Source organism: Prunus avium, chromosome 2, assembly GCF_965620075.1.
Source record: "Prunus avium chromosome 2, drPruAviu1.hap1.1, whole genome shotgun sequence".
NCBI classification, from domain to species: Eukaryota; Viridiplantae; Streptophyta; class Magnoliopsida; order Rosales; family Rosaceae; genus Prunus; species Prunus avium.
In genome coordinates, this window is record NC_142285.1 from 30,220,275 (window position 1) to 30,238,698 (window position 18,424).

Here is an 18,424-nt window from a genome sequence, read left to right on the forward strand (position 1 = left end):
ATGAAAAGATTGACCCCCGGAATGAAAATTTCTGGATCCGCCACTGCTCTCCCCCATTGTCCTTTCTCTCCTCCCTCTAGCCTCTCTCTCTTTCCCTCTGCCCTCTCTCCTCTACGTGCTCTTCCTCTCCCTCTTTTTTTTTCTTGCCTCTACAACCCGACCACCCCATTCCCACCCGCAACCCACGCCCAAACCCACCCCTTTCCCTCTGTTTATTTTGCAAAATAATACTTGCACAAGGCAGTTTCACATTTCATTTCACACAAACATTTATTCAAACAACTTAAAAGGGAGATGGTAGGGGAGGAGAGAAAATACAGAGGGAGATGGTAGGGGAGTTGGGCTTGGGTTTGCGGGTGGCAGTGTTAAAAAAAAAAGAGATCATTAAATCCCAGAGACCATTTTTTCTTGCAGGTGGCAGTGGGCAAGAAAAAAACAAAGGGAGATTCCCAGGTTGTGGGTTATGATATACAACTATACAAAGATGTGGAAAGATATATGGATTATATCTTTTTTATTATTGAAAATGGGTTATATTATTTTGTATGATATACAACTATACACTCCTTTCTCTACCACGAAGATATAGTTTTATAACTATACATTTTCTCTACCACTGTATATCTTATATTTTTTTCTTGCGGGTGGCTGTGGGCAAGAAAAAAATAGAGGAAGAAGGAAAGGACAGGGAGAGCAGAGGGGGAGAGAGACAAAGTAGAGGGAGGGGGATGAAAAGATGCAGTAAAAAAAAAAAGGAATTTTCACGTCACACTTATCTTCCACGTCACACTTAACAGAATTTCAAACGGCAGAGACCATTTATGATAAAAAGCCCTAATGTTAAGGACTATTAATGTCACAAAAAAAACCTTAAAGACCATTTGTGACAATTTTATAAACTTGAAGGATCATTTGTGATAAAAAAAAAACCTTGTCTTTTTATATGTTAAGCATCTCCAATTACTTGTTTTGCTTTTGAAATTTCTTTTTTCTTTGGTTTTTTTTACAATAGAGGACTACAACTTGTTAGTACTGTCACCAATTAGCTACCTTAAAAAAAGCAAAGATACTAGTTGACCCAAAAAAAAAAACCAAAGAAACCAGTTGACCCAAAAAAAAAAAACCAAAGAAACTCCGCCGGCCAAAATGTCTCACTCGGCACTAAAAATAATTGCTTTTAGAAAAAGACATATTATAGATTTCATACTTGCTGGACTAAAAATAATTGCTTTTAGAAAAAGACTGGACTAAAAATAATTGCTTTTAGAAAAAGACTGGACTAAAAATAATTGCTTTTAGAAAAAGACATATTATAGATTTCATATTTGCTGGACTAAAAATAATTGCTTTTAAGTCGATGGATGCATCATCCTTTCATTTCACAAGCTGCTTGTTTACAACATCCAGGAAGGAAGTAGAAACCCCAAAACCTAATTATTTCCCACTCAGGCAGTTTGTTTGTTCACCACACACTTATGGCACTTGTGAGAGCAGCTCAGCAAACCTCCTCCAATTCTCGATATTCTCGTTATCACGTGTTTCTGAGTTTTAGAGGGGAAGACACTCGCAAGAAGTTCGCTGACCACCTCTGTAGAGCGTTGGTCAACGCCGGATTCCGTACTTTCCGAGACGACGATGAAATTGAGAGAGGAGAAGATATCAAGCCCGAACTGCAAAAAGCAATCAAACAGTCACGAACTTCTGTTATTGTGTTCTCGAAAGACTACGCTTCTTCCACATGGTGCCTTGACGAGCTTTTGATGATCCTTGAACGCAAGAGGATCTCAGCTGACCATGTCGTTTTGCCTGTCTTCTACGATGTAGATCCATCCCATGTGAGGAAGCAGACAGGAAATCTTGCAAAGGCATTTGCTAGGCACCAAAAAACTCAACCGCTGCAGAAGGTGAAGGCATGGAGGGAGGCCCTTGCAGAGGTTGCTGATCTTGCAGGGATGGTCTTGCAAAATCAAGCTGATGGGTAATTCATTCCAACTAGCTACTCCGTTAGTTTTTCTTTGACGCATTAAAAATACTAAAAATAGGTGTTTCAATTTTTGTGTGTTTTACTTTTGAAATGGCTAAAACAGTTTTTCAAAAACCAAAAGAGCTTCTACATATTTTTTTAAATATCCTCCGTTTTTAATACAAGTTGCTTGATCTCGATTTTAAATGGTTTCTGTTTATGTTTAGTTGAGCTTTAGTTTTAGAGGCTTAATTCAACCCCATCATCTAGATTGATCTTCACTTAGCTTTTACATCTATCGTCAGTTGATCCCATTCACAACCAGTGCACACACTACCAGTTAAATTTGATAGATTCGGTACGATTAATTAAATTTGTTGCTTTCATGGACTCATCTCTTATTATACCTTAGAACTTTCTGATCTTATAAATTTCCATGGTATTTTATAAGTCAATTATATGAGAATCACACATGTTTGAATTTTCTTTCATTTTGACTGCAATTGTTTTAGGTACGAGTCAAAGTTTATCGAGAAAATAATTAAGGTAATTGGAGACAAACTAAGTCGCACACCCTTAAGTGTTGCCCCCAACATGGTTGGAATGCAATCTCGAGTGGAAAATATCAACTTATGGTTACAGCACCGATCAACTGATGTTGACATACTTGTAATTTATGGGATAAGTGGAATAGGGAAGACAACCATTGCAAAGTTTGTTTATAATTCAAACTTTCAAAGATTCAAAGGAAGCAGCTTTCTTGAAAACATCAAAGATATTTCACAACAACCTAATGGCTTAGTTCAAATACAAACACAACTTCTTTTTGATATTTTGAAGGGGAGAAAAGTGAGAATACACAGTGTTAGTCAAGGAATAACTGAGATTGAAGACGCCATAAGTTCTAAACGGGTTCTCCTTGTTCTTGATGATGTGGATCATGTGGACCAATTAGATGCACTACTTCGGATGAAAGATCGATTTTGTCCAGGAAGTAAAATCATCATAACAACTAGGCGTTCAAGATTGTTAAAGGCTCATCAAGTTACTGAGGTATATGCAGTTGAAACTTTGGATCAAAATGAATCATTGGAGCTCTTCAGTTGGCACGCTTTTGTCCAGGACCATCCCATTGAAGATTACATAGAATATTCGAAAAAAATAGTGGATCATTGCGGAGGTCTTCCATTAGCTCTTAAAGTTTTAGGTTCATCTTTGTTGGGGGAAACTATAGATGTATGGAAAAGTGCATTGGACAAGTTAGAAGCTATTCCAAATGGTGAAATAATAAATAAACTAAGAGTAAGCTACAACTCTTTGCAAGATGACCATGATCGAAACTTATTCCTCCATATTGCTTGTTTCTTTATCGGAAAGGACAAAGATTACATTGTTAAAATACTAGATGGATGTGATTTCTATACAATTGTTGGCATTCAAAATCTCATCGATAGATGTTTGGTGACAATTGATAAATATGACATGGTCCAAATGCATGATCTGATTCGTGGAATGGGAAGAGAAATTGTTCGTCTAGAGTCAGAGGAGCCTTGGAAACGTAGTAGAGTATGGCGTCAAAAGGATTCCTTCAAAATCCTGATAGAAAAGAATGTAAGAAACATGTGAAGGTCTTCTTGTAAGAATGTAAAAAACATGTCTTCTTGTAATATTAAATGTTTTCCACTTTTCTTCTGTAGGGTACAAGAACAATTGAAGGTCTTGTCCTGGACATGCGTATGCCCCCTACAAACAGTCCCATATACTCAAATGAGAAAGTCTTGGAAACCAATGCATTTGGAAGGATGCATGAACTAAAACTACTCCATCTTATTCATGTACAACTCGATGGATGTTATGCTGAATTTTGTACTGGATTAAGATGGCTGTGTTGGGTTGAATTTCCTTTGGATTCTATACCCTCTGATTTTCCTTTGGGGAGCCTAATTGTTCTTGAAATGGAATATAGCGACTTGAGACAAGTTTGTCAAGGAACAAAAGTACGTAACTCTACAATTTTCAATTCCTTTCCCTGTACGTAACTCTACAAACAGTATGGAATATAGGATTATTTTAGTCTGATAACAAATTATATATCTATAATATTCTATATTAACTACTCCACATTGTTTTTTTCTGTATATTTTTTTATCCTGCAGTGTCTGCCGTTATTGAAGATCCTTGATCTCCGCCATTGTCATAGCCTTAGTGAAACTACTGACTTCTCATGTTGCCCCAATCTAGAGAAACTGATTCTTGAAGATTGTGAAAGCCTGGTTGGTGTCAATGAATCCATTAGAAACCTAGAGAGACTTGTTTACTTGAGTTTGAGGAACTGCAGAAACCTTAGGATGCTTCCTGAGCACATCCTCATGCTTAAATCACTTGAAGCACTTATTTTATCTGGTTGCACAAATCTTAATGAGTTATCAATTGAGATGTTGAGGAACTTGAAATCTCTGAAAGTGCTTGAGGTTGATGAAATTCCAATAGGTAAATTCTGGCCAGGAAGAAGTTCACGTATATTGAGTTCTCTACCATGCTCTTTAGTAGACTTAAGTCTTCAGTGGTGCAATCTTTCAGATGATGCCTTTCCAAAGGATTTTAGTGATCTATCCTCATTGAAAATACTAAAGCTAGGGCACAATCCAATTTGTAGCCTACCAGATTGCATCCAAGGTTTAACAGGGCTCAATGAACTCTCTTTTATGGAATGTAGGAGTCTCAAATCCCTTGTTGGGTTACCAAGAGTAGGCGACCTGAATGTGGAATGTTGTGTATTATTGAAGAAAATAGCATATCAATCCGGTCAATTCCGAAAACACGGTACCAGGTGCTTTTACAATGACAACCTAGTTGAATGGGAGAATAACTACAAGCTAGAACCCATTGGAAGAGTTGATGTAGAAATTATCAACCTTTTGGGCTTGTGCAACTTGGAATCTATGGCACCCATTCGGATTCGAAAACCATACCAGTCACAAATTGATGATGATCGTTGTCCCATCCAGGTGCACCTCTCTCTCTGTCTCTCTGTCTCGATATCTCATATGATTAATTATAGGAAGAGTTGACTAATAATATTCTGATGTCCATGGCATATATTATATATAAATGTAGGGACTGTACGAACGTGGTATATTCAGCACATTTTTTGCTGGGAATGAGGTTCCAGGCCAGTTCAGCCACAAAAGTACAAAGTCATCAATATCTTTTGTTGTGCCTTTACTTCCTAATCACGGAATCGGAGGCTTGAAGGTCTTTGCTGTCTATACAAAACGGGCCAATGATTCTCCTTTTGCTTTACCTGGGCCATTGATTACTAGAGTCAGAAATAAGAGCAAGGGTCTGAAGTGGATCTATGCCCCGTCACACTGCGGCATTCCTGGTGAAGGAGAAGACATGATATGGTTAAGCCATTGGAAGTTGGAGGAGGAGGTTCACTTAGATGGTGGCGATGAAGTGCTTGTTTCCGTAATTATGGAACCTTGGCTTCAGGTAAAGGAGTTCGGCATCCAGCTTTTGCAGCCGCTGCAAGAAGAGAATCATAATAATATGATTAGTGCCCAACACAAAACCATTGATCCGTATTATGCTGCATGTGCCACGAGTGGAGATTTGGATGAATGTCAGCCAGGAGTATACTTGCTCTCGCGCAGAAGTGAACCAATAAAAGATCCGATTTGGTTCAATAAGATCCTTGGTGACTCTGATGAAGAAGGTACACTTGATCATTTTACTCCACTACTATTCATTGTTCACAGGTTAGTCCATATTCATTTCAAAAATAAGTTTCCTCTAATTTGTTTTCTGTGTTTTCCAGACAAAGAAGAAGAGCAACAGGATGGTCATACAATTGCAGCAGCCAAGACAGACGGCAATATTAACTCCAGAGGCCGCCTCCGTGGCTGGAAGGTGCTCATCACTGCCGTTTTCTTCTTTCTCACGCTTCTCTTATCACTCGCTCTTCTTCACCTTCTCACAAAAAGAAGGGACAGTCCAAAAGCCGTGGATGGATGAATTTTTTTCTACTTGAACAGCCGGATTGAGTTGTTTTCTGTCTTCATATAAATTAGCATCAAACTCTTGTTTTGCATATATCCAATGTCTTCCTTCCTAAGACCAATTTCATTTTATAGCATCAATACATCTCCTTCTGAGGACATATATATATATATATATATATACATATATATATCATGCAATGTTCTGTTTTGATTCTTTGTGCTGTTAATTTACAAAATTATTTTCCGAGAGGAGCTCAAGAGAACCAAAATCTCAATCATCACAAATTTCATCAGTACCATATGTTTCGTTCGATATTTAGCTTAGTAGAGAGAGAACTTTCCAGCTAGGTAGTATGCATATTCTTCTTTACTAATAATTGGCAGCAGTCAATGCATATCAAGAACATACACTTTTATTTTTTTTTAATACAACAAAGCTATGTTTCTTAAAGACAAGGCTAAGGATGCAAAAATTGGCAAGGGAACATATATATTAGATTGATAATTTACATCAAATTTTCAACAAAGCTATGCTTTTCATTTGTTTTGACAAATCCAAACAAATCAAGGGATGGATACTCTGTTTTTTTTTTGGGGTCAAAGAAGAACTCTGCTTCTGTGTGCTAATTAGCCTAATGACGATGACCAAAAATTATTCCTCCACATTGCTTGTTTCTTTAGAAGAAAGGACAAAGATTACATTGTTAAAATACTAGACGGATGTGATTTCTATACAATTTTTGGCATTCAAAATCTCATTGATAGATGTTTGATTACAATTGATAAATGGGAGAAGGTGCAGATGCATGACATGATCTGTGCAATGGGAAGAGAAATTGTTCGCCTAGAATAAGAGAAGCCTTGGAAGTATAGTAGAGTATGGCAACATAAGGATTCCTTCAATATCTTGACAAAAAAGAATGTAAGGAAAATATTCTTATATGCACACAAATATGTTTTTCATCTTGTTGTAAATATTTTCCAAATGTTTTTCCCCTTTCTTTTGTAGGGTACAGATACAATTGAAGGCCTTGTCCTCGACATGCACATGAATTTAATATGGTCTTGGTGCCAAAAGCCCAAAAAAGAAAACCAAAGCCCAAACAAGGTAACCCATAACGTAAAACTCAAGTGAAAGGAGGACATTGAAGATTAAGGGACACTCTGTTTCTGTGGTCTACATTAGCCTAATCGCTTTTCAAGTCAAGTCAAGTCAATGGAGTTATGGGTTGGCTGTCTTTTTCATTCATTAAATTCTGCAATTCATCATAACACGCTTGGCTTTCGATGAGACACCAGCAAACGCTAGTTTGTTTCTTGACCACGTCAAATCGTCGATATCCATGGCTCTTGTGAGAGCAGTCGATCCACAAACCTCCTATGTTTCCAGTACTTCTAGATATTGTCGTTATCACGTGTTCCTGAGTTTCAGAGGCCAAGACACTCGCAAGACTTTCACTGACCACCTCTACACGGCCCTTGTCAACGCCCGATTTCGTGCTTTCCTAGACGACAATGAAGTCGAGAGAGGAGAGGGTATCAAGCCCGAAATGCAGAAAGCAATCAAACACTCACGAACTTCTGTCGTCGTGTTCTTGAAAGACTACGCGTAGTCTAGATGGTGCCTTGACGAGCTGGTGATGATCCTTGAACGCAAGAGGAGGACCTCATATGACCATGTCGTTTTGCCTGTCTTCTACGATGTGGATCCATCCCATGTGAGGAAGCAGACAGGAAGTCTTGCAAAGGCATTTGCTAGACACCAAAAAACTCAACCGCTGCCGAAGGTGAAGGCATGGAGAGAGGCACTTGCAGAGGTTGCAGATCTGGCAGGGATGGCCTTGCAAAATCAAGCTCATGGGTAATTTCATTCCTACGTACTACCAACTGAATTAGTTTCTTTATTTGGTTGCAACTGAATTAGTATCTCGTTATTAATATGTATTTCGTTATGTGTACAAAAATTATTGATGGATTCTGTTGACAGGACCCGCCCCGGATTTCCTCGGAAACCGGGACGGATCCCGTCTATAAATCCGGCATCCCGCAGATGCCGGGCCCACTTACTAAAACCCGAGACTTTCTACCAAAAATTTTGGCAGAGTCTCCCCTGCAAACAGGACAAATCCTGAAATTTCAAACCTGTCAAAAACACAGATAAAAACAACCCAACCGCCAGCATGCATTTCACAAAGTATAGTATTACAGAACATGGCCTCCGGCCTCAAAATACCAAATCCTAACAGGCGATAACAGAGCATCTAACAGAATTCAACACACTAGCAAAAATGAAGTTTTACGTATTTACATAGCACTGAGGTTCCGAGAAAGCTCAAGTACTGCGGCTCGTGATAGCAGGGTACAACTGCAGCTCGTTCCAGTCAACTACTGGCTGCGGGGCGAAAAACAGAAAATTGTGAGTGGACAAAACAAAGTTTAGTTCAATTTAAACCAAAATAATATAACCCCACTGTTAGAAAACCATGCATGAAACAATGCATTAAATCCGTCATATACATATATAAATAGTTTGCTCAAACCCGAGCTAAATCCGAAATCCAGTGAAACTTACAAATTAACCCACCCAAACCTTTCCTTACAAATCTCAAATCAAACTCTCGAAACCCGTGCCCACAGGCACGACGAGCGGGGAAGTATTTTTCGCTCAAAAATAAGAACAATTGCATAGCTATATCATATAAGAGATATACTATATATATATGACACACCTAATTGTACCGGGGAAACAATCCAACAGGGGATTGTTGACTAGCTCACAATTATCAGCCCTCAAACGGACTATGTGGCTAGGGACGAGCCGTCCAACTGGGGGACTAACTCTCAGCCAGCACGTACGGACGAAGAATCAAGACCCGTACGCCTGTAAACAGTCCTACGCGCGCAGACTACCCAATTAAGGGTCTACAGCGGCACCCCGTTAAGGTATGCCCCGGGTTCCGACATTTCCAAGTATCTCACAATTCCATATCCACAATCCAAATCAGGGTAGGTACACAGGGCAGTGCTTACAGCACTCCAAACTGACATTCTAAACTCATACTTTTCCTCATCTCACAACACCCCAAAGTACCTCACACAATCTCAACCAGCCAACACTTTCCCAATAATATACTTGTATACTTCAAGATACTTTATATGTCAAAACCCATATAAATTGCAAATAACTTTATAACATAACATATTCAACATATGAATAAATGGATACGAAAGGATGGGTTTGCATAAAACCATTTAAATCTTCATGCATAGGAATTTCATTATAAAACCATGCTATTTACTTGAAAACAAAATCCACTCACAAGTAGTCCCACGCTGCGTGACCTTGAGAGGGTCCTGCCTGCTGTGTAGGTGGAGTCGGAATACCTATTTCAGAATACGAACACGATATCAAAAATCCAACTCTTCCAAAAATGAGACTTTAAAGTAAAATCCAAATTTCCCGGTTTTCTCTTAATTTACAAGGAACGAGACGTCCCTAAGGTCCAATCTAAGGGTTCCAAGTGCTGGAAAAGTCTCGGAAGACACCCGGTCAACCGGACGGTCAAAACTTTAAATTAATGAACCGGAACATCCGGGGCTCCGATTCGCGATCCGCGAATTCCTATACGATCCTAGGAATACCAGGAACAACATACGTGAAATTGGATTTGATCCAACGGTCCAAACACATCAAACCCGAAAATCACATAATATGTCAAATTGGTTCGAGGCCCAAACGATATCCAAATTGAGATCCATAAACTCCTACGCGCTCGTGACAACGTAAGGATCATTCTAGGATAAAATGTGGCCTCTGCCGGACTGCCCACGCGCCGCCCCACGCGCCGGCAGTGCGTGGGTGGCTTGGTCACAGTTCAGGTGACCGGAAAAACTTAGAATTTTGGTTCCAAATTCCTAACCTAGGTTAAACACCCAATTGGAGCCACTTTTCTTCTTGGGCTATGGCCAAAAAGTGGCCGGAAATTCCAACTGAAAACCGGCAGCAACTTAGGGTTCGAATTCGAGTTTCCAAAACTAAAAATCAGCCAAAACCTACCCAACAGCCAGCTAGAGCACGAAGAGTAGATGAGAAACCATACCTCGCTCGTCGGAAACGGTGGCCAGACGACGGAGAACGAGCGGCTGGAAGTTTCGCGATTTTTCGGCTGGTTTTCTGCAAAATCCAGCGACTGGACGACGGCTTCCGGCGGGAGATGGGCTGGGGTTCGAAGGCGAGGTCAGCCCGGTCCTTTTGGCACCGGTCTCGTGCGCTGCCGTGGGCTGTGGCCGGAGATTTGAAGAGAGAGAGAGAGAGAGCGACGGAAACGGGGAGAGAGAGAGAGGAGAGAACGCGTGAGGGAGGAGAGAGAGAAATGAGAAATAAAATCTGAAAATCTGATTTTATTAAAATGAATTTCTGAATATAATTCCAAATAGGCCCTCGATGGTTTTTCGATCGTAACTTCTTCGTTTCAAATCCGAATCGGGCCTACCGCGTGTCTACGGACTCGGCTCAGTACCACCTATCTAAAAATACCACTTGCTGCCCCAAACTCACTCCGGATAAGAAATTGACCTTTTTGCCCCCACTTCAAGGGCAAAATTGGAAATTCCATTTTCAATTTAATAAATTAGTGAATAGTCTTTAAATTTTGGGTCGGGATGTTACATCTGTCCTTTCAAATAAAAGAAAGAAAAAAATTTGATAGATTCTTTAATAACCCTTATATCCAGCACATCCACAAAAACACTCAAGACACCCTCAGCAATCCAGATTCTTCTAAACGCATCTGGGACTGAGATGCAAAGACAGAGAAATACCTATATATTTGTACCTTCTAACTTTCTGAACTTATTTCCGTGGTATTTTATAACTTAAGTATATGAAATCATGCATGCATGTTTGAATTCTCTTTCATTTTGATTGCAATTTTCTAGGTACGAGTCAAAGTTTATCAAGAAAATAGTTATGGTGATTGGAGACAAACTAAGTCGCACGCCATTGAGTGTTGCTCCCAACTTGGTTGGAATGCATTCTCGAGTCGAAAGAATTAATTTATGGTTAAAACGAAGGTCAACTGACGTTGGCATACTTGTAATATATGGGATGAGTGGAATAGGGAAAACAACCATCGCAAAGACTGTTTACAATTCTAACTTTAGAATATTTGAAGGAAGCAGCTTCCTTGAAAATATCAAAGAAGTTTCACAGCAACCCAATGGCTTAGTTCAAATACAAACACAACTTCTTTCTAACATTTTGAATGGGAGAAAAATGAAAATAAGCAATGTTAGTGAGTGATTAATTAAGATTGAAGATGCAATAAGCTCTAAAAGGGTTCTTCTTGTTCTCGATGATGTGGATCATATGGACCAACTAGATGCAATATTTCAAATGAAAGCTCAATTTTATCCAGGAAGTAAAATCATCATAACAACTAGGCGTGCAAGATTGTTAAAGGCTCATCAAGTTACTGAGGTGTATGTAGTTGAAACTTTGACTCAAAAAGAATCATTGGAGCTCTTCAGTTGGCATGCTTTTGGCCAAGACCATCCTGTTAAAGATTACATAGAATATTCAGAGAAGCTAGTCGATCTTTACAGAGGACTTCCATTAGCTCTCAAAGTTTTAGGTTCTTCTTTGTTGGGGGAAAGTATATGTCCATGACCATGACCGAAAATTATTCCTCCACATTGCTTGTTTCTTTGTTGGGATGGACAAAGATTACATTGTTAGAATACTAGATGGATGTGATTTCTATACAATTGTTGGCATTCAAAATCTCATCGATAGATGTTTGGTGACGATAATTGACGGATGGGACAAGGTGCAGATGCATGACCTGATTCGTGGAATGGGAAGAGAAATTGTTCGCCTAGAATCAAAGGAGCCTTGGAAGCGTAGTAGAGTATGGCATCATAAGGACTCTTTCAAAATCTTGACGGAAAAGAATGTAAGAAATATGTGTTATTTGTACACATTTTGTTTTTCCTCTTCTAAAAACTTTCCAAATGTTTTTTCCTTTTCTTTTGTAGGGTACGAAAATAATTGAAGGTCTTGTGCTTGACATGCACATGTGCCCTACTATAAAATCAAATGAGAAAGTCTTGGAAACCAATGCATTTTCAAGGATGCAAGAACTAAAACTACTCCATCTTAGTCAAGTAAAACTCCGCGGATGTTACGCAAAATTTTGTAGTGGACTAAGATGGTTGTGTTGGCTTGAATTTCCTTTAGATTCTATGCCCGTTGATTTTCCTTTGGGGAGCATTATTATTCTTGAAATGCAATACAGCGGTCTGAGACAAGTATTCAAGGGAACAAAAGTATGTTACTCTCTACTCTTTTCAATTTCTTTTTCATTTTCATTAGGCTTTTAGTTTGATAACAAATTTTATATTTATAACAATTAACTTCCCACATTGTTTTCTTATGTACATTTTTTCCTCTACAGTATCTTCCATCCTTGAAGATCCTTGATCTCAGCCATTCTCATTCCCTTTCAGAAACCATTGACTTCTCATATTGCCCAAATCTAGAGAAATTGGTTCTAGTAGACTGCACGAGCCTGATTTATGTCCATGGATCCATTGGAAACCTAGAGAGACTTATTTACTTGAATATGAAAGATTGCAAAAAGATTAGGATGCTTCTCAAGAACATTTGTATGCTAAAATCACTTGAAACATTTATTATATCTGGTTGCTCAAATCTAAAGGAGTTATCAATTGAGATGCTGAGGAACATGGACTCGTTAAAAGTGCTTGAGACAGATGGAATTCCAATAAATGAATTATGGCCAAAAAGAAGTTCGAGTATCTTGGGTTCTTTACCGTGCACTACAAGAAAAATAACTTATGACAACATGTAATCAACAACGTGCATTCATATGCGTTGTGGAACAATATTTTTAACAACCCGCAGAAGCAGCATGTTGTATTATACAATTTATAACAACGTGCGTGTATAGCGTGTTGTCAAAATATAGAATAGAGCTATTTTCACAACGCGGCCTTGCATGTTGTAGTAGTTTTAAGTTCTACAACGCACGAAGCGTGTTGTCAAAATTATATTAATTTATTAAATAAATAAAATATTGGCGGAAAAGAGAGTGAAATTTTTTGCGGGAAAAAGCCCCGCATGCGCATGCGCATCCTCTCTCTCTTTCTTTCTCTTTCTATTTCTCTCTCTCTTTTTCTTCTCTCTTTTTTCTTCTTCTTTTCTCTTCTCCCTGTACCGCCGACAGTCTCTCTCTTCTTTCTCTTTTTCTTTCTTTCTCTTTTTCTTTCTTTTCTTTCTCTTTCTCTTTTTTCTTGTTCTTCTTCTCTCTCTCTCTCTTTTCTTCTACCTTTTTTTTTTTTTTCCCTATCCCTCTCTTCTTCTCCCTACGTTATTTCTGGTTCTATTTTTTTTTTCAAATCCCTTTTTCTTCTTTCTTCTTCCATATGAATTTATCTTGTAGATCTTGTACATCTGGGTTCAATTCTTGTATATTTGGAATCAGATTCCAAACCGTCAGTCTCTCCCAAACCTTCACAAAGTTGAAGGAGCAAAGGCCAGGTAAGCAATTTTAGGTCTTTGCTTTAGGAAATTTGGACTTACAATGTAGAAAGGTTTAAAATTTGCATCTAATTTTGGTTTTTAAGGAATCAGCCATATATGTCTTTATACATGTACTCAGGCAAGCAATTTAGTGCCTGCAAGGTTTTGGCCAGATCCACATGCCTATTCTTGGTACCCATCTATGTTACTTTTATTTTCCCTGTCTTTGTAGACGATGTTACTTTTATTTTCCCTGTCCTTAACATGAATTTATTGCTGCAAACTGGGATTACTATTTAGTTTAGCTTTGCTTATGAATGCTAAATTTGCTGATTGGTTTAGTTACTTGGTTTTCCAGACTTTGTTGCAATGCACTGATGCCTTGTATTGCTTTATGTTAAGAGGGATGGCATGATTCTTTACATGCGTTTGATGGTTCTGATTGCCATGGTTTATTATTATTTGTTAGGTAGGATCCCAATTTTTCTTCACCTTCCAGCTTGCTTTAAGTTTAAACAATTGATCAAAACACAAGTAAATCTGAAATTGAATACGGTGAAAGTGACAAAACCAAAACCAACTCAGCAACTGGAAAAAGTGGGAATGATGTGTTTGATAATGGCTGTCATGGTTTATTATTATTTGTTAGGAAGGATCCAAGGTTCGGTAAAAACAAAAACAAAAATCACCATTAATGCGGTAAAAACAAAAACAAAAATCACCAATAATGCGGATAATGCGGGGCAATATTATAAGACGACATTAATGCGGTAAAAACAAAAAAAAAATCACCAATAATGCGGATAATGCGGGGCAATATTATATTACAAAAACCCTAAACCATAATGCGGATAATGCGGGGCAAAAATCACCAATAATGCGGTAAAAACAAAAACAAAAACCCTAAACAATAATGCGGATAATGCGGGGCAAAAATCACCAATAATGCGGTAAAAACAAAAACAAAAATCACCAACATAAAACGTATATAAAACCCTCCCAATTAAAAAAGATCATCAAAACCATGGCTGGTTGTGGTTCTCCCTGTGGAGCCTGCAAGTTCTTGAGAAGAAAATGTGTGACGGGGTGTATTTTTGCGCCTCATTTCTGCTATGAAGAGGGAGATGTTGATTTTTCTGCCATCCACAAGGTTTTTGGCGCAAGCAATGTGTCGAGGCTTTTAGTTCACCTTCCGTTGAGCGATCGATGCAAGGCCGCAATGTCGATATCATATGAAGCTCAAGCCAGGATTCAAGATCCCATATATGGATGTGTTTCACATATTTTTGCTCTCCAACAGCAGGTTAATCATTTAGTACCCTTTGTATGTTCAGATTGGGTTTCTGTTCAGATTGTATGTTGAAGTAACTGATGAGTATATGCTTTTGGTTTGAACTTTTCAGGTGGTCAACTTACAAGCACAGTTAGCTTTCCTCAAGGATCAAGCAGCTCAAAACTTTGTCAATGGCTCAAACCCTAATCAAGCAGCTCAAAGTTGGAATTATGAGAATGGAATTATGAATTCAAATATCCCAGAAGAAAATTTAGTGAATATCCCAGAAGAAAATGTCTCATATGGCAGCTTCGAAGAGGGCACTTCTCATTCCATGTCTTCTTTTGGCATGCAAACAAATTACAACAGGCAATGGGGTTTTCAGGATGCTGATGAGCTTCAATCAGTGGTTTCCAGCTACATTCACCATCGATGAGTATATTGGGATGAATATAACTTTGTAATATGTATATGGAACTCCTTATTTATCTTTTGAATGAAAGCTTTGTATTCTGGGATGCCTTATGAATGTGAAGTAAGGAAATATTTATGTTTATCATAGAGCTTCTATTTATAGATAAATTATACTTTTATCAGGTAATTTTGATAATTATTTAAAAAAAAACATATATATTTGATATAACAACGCGCATTGCTTGTTGTCAAAACATAAACAACAACGAGCACAGACATGTTGTCATAATATTATAAGACAACACGCTCGGCACGTTGTTGTCAATCGCTCCTACAACGTGCGCGTGTTGTGGTTAATGTTGTTCACAACGAGCGCCAAAATAAATGACGACGTTCAACGCGTGTTGTCGAAAGCCCTACACCTTTTAACGACATCGGCTTCAACAATGTGCGCCGCATGTTGTCAATATGTTTTCACAACGCACATTGCGCGTTGTGAAAGGACTTTTTTCTTGTAGTGGTGCTCTTTAGTAGAATTAAGTCTTTGGGGGTGCAAGCTTTCGGATGATGCCTTTCCTATGGATTTTAGTAATTTGTCCTCATTGCAGAGACTAAATCTAGGGAATAATCCAATTTGTAGCCTACCAAATTGTATCAAAGGATTAACAAGGCTCGATCAACTCTCTTTTCACAATTGTACGAGTCTCAAATCGCTACTCGGGTTACCAAAATTAAAGGACTTGGATATCACTCATTGCATATCATTGGAGAAAATAACGTATCAATCCTTTTTATCCACGGGAGAACTTACCAGAGTCAGTTGCAACACAACCTAGTTGAGTGGCAGTACTGGTTACTACCCATTGGTAGAGTTGAAATGATCAACGTCTTGGGATTGAACTTGTTGGAATCAAAGGCACCCATTCGGATGCACAAACCATCTCATATTTCGGAAAATGATGATTGGAGTTCCGTCCAGGTGCGTCTCTCTCTCTCTCTCTCTCTCTCTCTCTGTGTAATATTGTCATTTACATTTTATATGTATAGGGATTGTATGAAAATGGTATATATAGCACTTTTTTTGCTGGGAATGAGGTTCCAGGTCAGTTCAGCCATAGAAGTACAAAGTCCCCGATATCTTTTACAGTGCCATTACGTGATTATTATCACAAAATTCGATTCTTGAAGGTCTTCGCTGTCTACACAAAACATGGCAATGACAATGGTTCTGCTCACGCTTTACCTGGGCCAATAATGACTAGAGTCAGAAATAAGAGCAAGGGTCTGAAGTGGATCTATTGCCCACAATGCTACGGTATTCCAGGTGAAGGAGAAGGCATGATATGGTTAAGCCTCTGGAAGTTGGAGGAGCAGATTCGCTTAGAAGGTGGCGATGAAGTGGTTGTTTCAGTAATAATGCAACCTTGGCTTCAGGTCAAGGAGTTTGGCATGCAGCTTATGCAACTTCAAGAAAATCTTAATATATTGACTGTTTACACAGAAGTTTCTTATTCTCAGATCCTTGGGGACTTTGATGATGAAGATACGACAGGTGTGTTGTTTATTAATTCATTTGATTTTAAGTTTCATCTAATTTGTTGGGATTTTATGTTATTTTGCATTTACATTGTCAGACAAAGAAGAGGAGCAACACTATGATCAAACAATTGCAGCCACGACAGGCAGCAACAAAACTGGCGGCCTCCGTAGCTGGAAGGTGATCATCACCGCCGCTTGCTTCTTTCTCACGCTCTCTCTTATCACCCGGTCTTCTCTCTCTCACAAAAAGAAGCGAAAGTCAACAGGCCGTGGATAAACTTTTTGTACCTGAACTTCATACAGTTGTTCTTGCATATGTCCAATGTTTTCCTTCCTAAGACCTATTTCGTTTTGTAGCATCAAATGCATCGATCTGCTTGGTTTCTATTGTTGCTTCGATTCAGCTGCACCAACATGGATTCAGCTGCATCCTCAACTTGTGATACTCGCAAGTGCACGAGCCGTTCGGTAGTATAGCATATGTAAATGCGAGGTCGATTCCACAGGGATTGGTGATTGAATAATCCAATTCAGTTTTCCTATACAAAACAGAAGAACAAGAAAGAAAATAAATAAAACAAGAAAGAAAGAAAAGAAAATAACTCAAGTAGATAAGTTCCCAAGTTCAATTAGATTAACGGATTGATTCTAGCTAAAGTATGATTAAGCCATGGTGTTTGGTCATAACCTTGTGTTCCTAATTCCCTAATTTGATCATTTGTTGTCTAACCTAAAATTAAGCATTAGGAACCCATTAAGCATAGAAGAACAATTTAAACAACCAAGCATGTATCTAATCCCTGTTGTCGAATGTCCATACATACTCTTCCTATTCATAGTTCAATTCGAATTAAAGCATGGTGTCTACTCTTAATTCAAACCAAGATAGCTAACATGCAAGCCTAAATGGTGATCAATCATTCAAACTAGCATATTAACTTATAAGCATAATGAATAAGAACAAAAACCATAATTGAAACTTGGAAACTAATTAAACTTGAATACTTAAGAAAGAATGTACATTACAAATAAAAGTAAAGTAGAACTAAGAAAACTTGAAGGAAAATTTAGTAAACTCATTTTGTTACAACAATTGACAACTTGAAAGGAAACTAAGAGAATTTGAGGGAGAGAAGGGAAGGGAGCTCTAGAGAAGTGTTTGAGAGCTCCCCCCCTTGGGGTGTGTTTTGAAGCTTGAAGGCTTCTCTATTTATAGGGCTAAGAGGGAGGAACAACATGATGAAATCCAACACCACCATTCCTCTTTTAATACAACCCATAACTCACACTTCATCATGTCTATGTTAGTGTGGTTGGAATCAATCTCATCCCATACTTCTTTTACTGCACCTCAAGCTTTCTTCACATGGGATCAAAGGTGATCAATTGTGGCTGCCTTTTGCTGCCAACCCATGTGGTCTTCTTTTGGTTGTTGAACAAAAACGAGTCTTCTGAACCAGACTTGGTGTAGGAAGGCCAGAGGTTTCAAAACTTATCCAATGTGGCTCAAATTTGGATATGTTATAGTAGACACCCATTGGAACAACGTCTATGAAGGAAGTATTCCCATCGGAGCAGTAGAAGTGTGCGTTTTGGGCCTTGCAATTTGGCTGCCGAACAGAGACTGGAATTGACTTCATTTCATTTATGCTTTACATGCATGCACATGCTTTCTCTTTAATAGCTCC

At 38.5% G+C, this 18,424-nt stretch overlaps 2 protein-coding genes and 1 pseudogene across 2 annotated transcripts; all 3 read left to right on the plus strand.

Annotated features, from left to right (window-relative positions):
* The first annotated feature begins 1,370 nt into the window (after positions 1 to 1,370).
* LOC148296826 (disease resistance protein RUN1-like) lies at positions 1,371 to 6,131 on the plus strand. The gene is made up of 6 exons (XM_088247734.1): positions 1,371 to 1,978; positions 2,476 to 3,574; positions 3,661 to 3,960; positions 4,120 to 4,971; positions 5,081 to 5,681; positions 5,784 to 6,131. Exons 1-6 carry the CDS (start codon positions 1,476 to 1,478, stop codon positions 5,978 to 5,980), a joined length of 3,552 nt encoding a protein of 1,183 aa, XP_088103860.1. The 5' UTR covers positions 1,371 to 1,475; the 3' UTR covers positions 5,981 to 6,131.
* A 1,179-nt stretch (positions 6,132 to 7,310) lies between these two features.
* On the plus strand, positions 7,311 to 17,013 carry LOC110747201 (disease resistance protein RUN1-like; annotated as a pseudogene).
* Positions 12,835 to 15,357, plus strand: LOC148296827 (LOB domain-containing protein 29-like). The gene is made up of 2 exons (XM_088249590.1): positions 12,835 to 14,813; positions 14,914 to 15,357. Exons 1-2 carry the CDS (start codon positions 14,535 to 14,537, stop codon positions 15,217 to 15,219), a joined length of 585 nt encoding a protein of 194 aa, XP_088105716.1. The 5' UTR covers positions 12,835 to 14,534; the 3' UTR covers positions 15,220 to 15,357.
* Positions 17,014 to 18,424: the final 1,411 nt, after the last annotated feature.

Coding starts and splice junctions, on each gene's coding strand:
- LOC148296826 (XM_088247734.1), top strand. CDS start 1,476: ATGGCACTTGTGAGAGCAGCTCAGCAAACCTCCTCCAATTCTCGATAT. Junction 3,961..4,119: donor AAGTTTGTCAAGGAACAAAA/GTACGTAACTCT, acceptor TTTATCCTGCAG/TGTCTGCCGTTATTGAAGAT. Junction 4,972..5,080: donor ATGATCGTTGTCCCATCCAG/GTGCACCTCTCT, acceptor ATATAAATGTAG/GGACTGTACGAACGTGGTAT.
- LOC148296827 (XM_088249590.1), top strand. CDS start 14,535: ATGGCTGGTTGTGGTTCTCCCTGTGGAGCCTGCAAGTTCTTGAGAAGA. Junction 14,814..14,913: donor TTTTTGCTCTCCAACAGCAG/GTTAATCATTTA, acceptor TGAACTTTTCAG/GTGGTCAACTTACAAGCACA.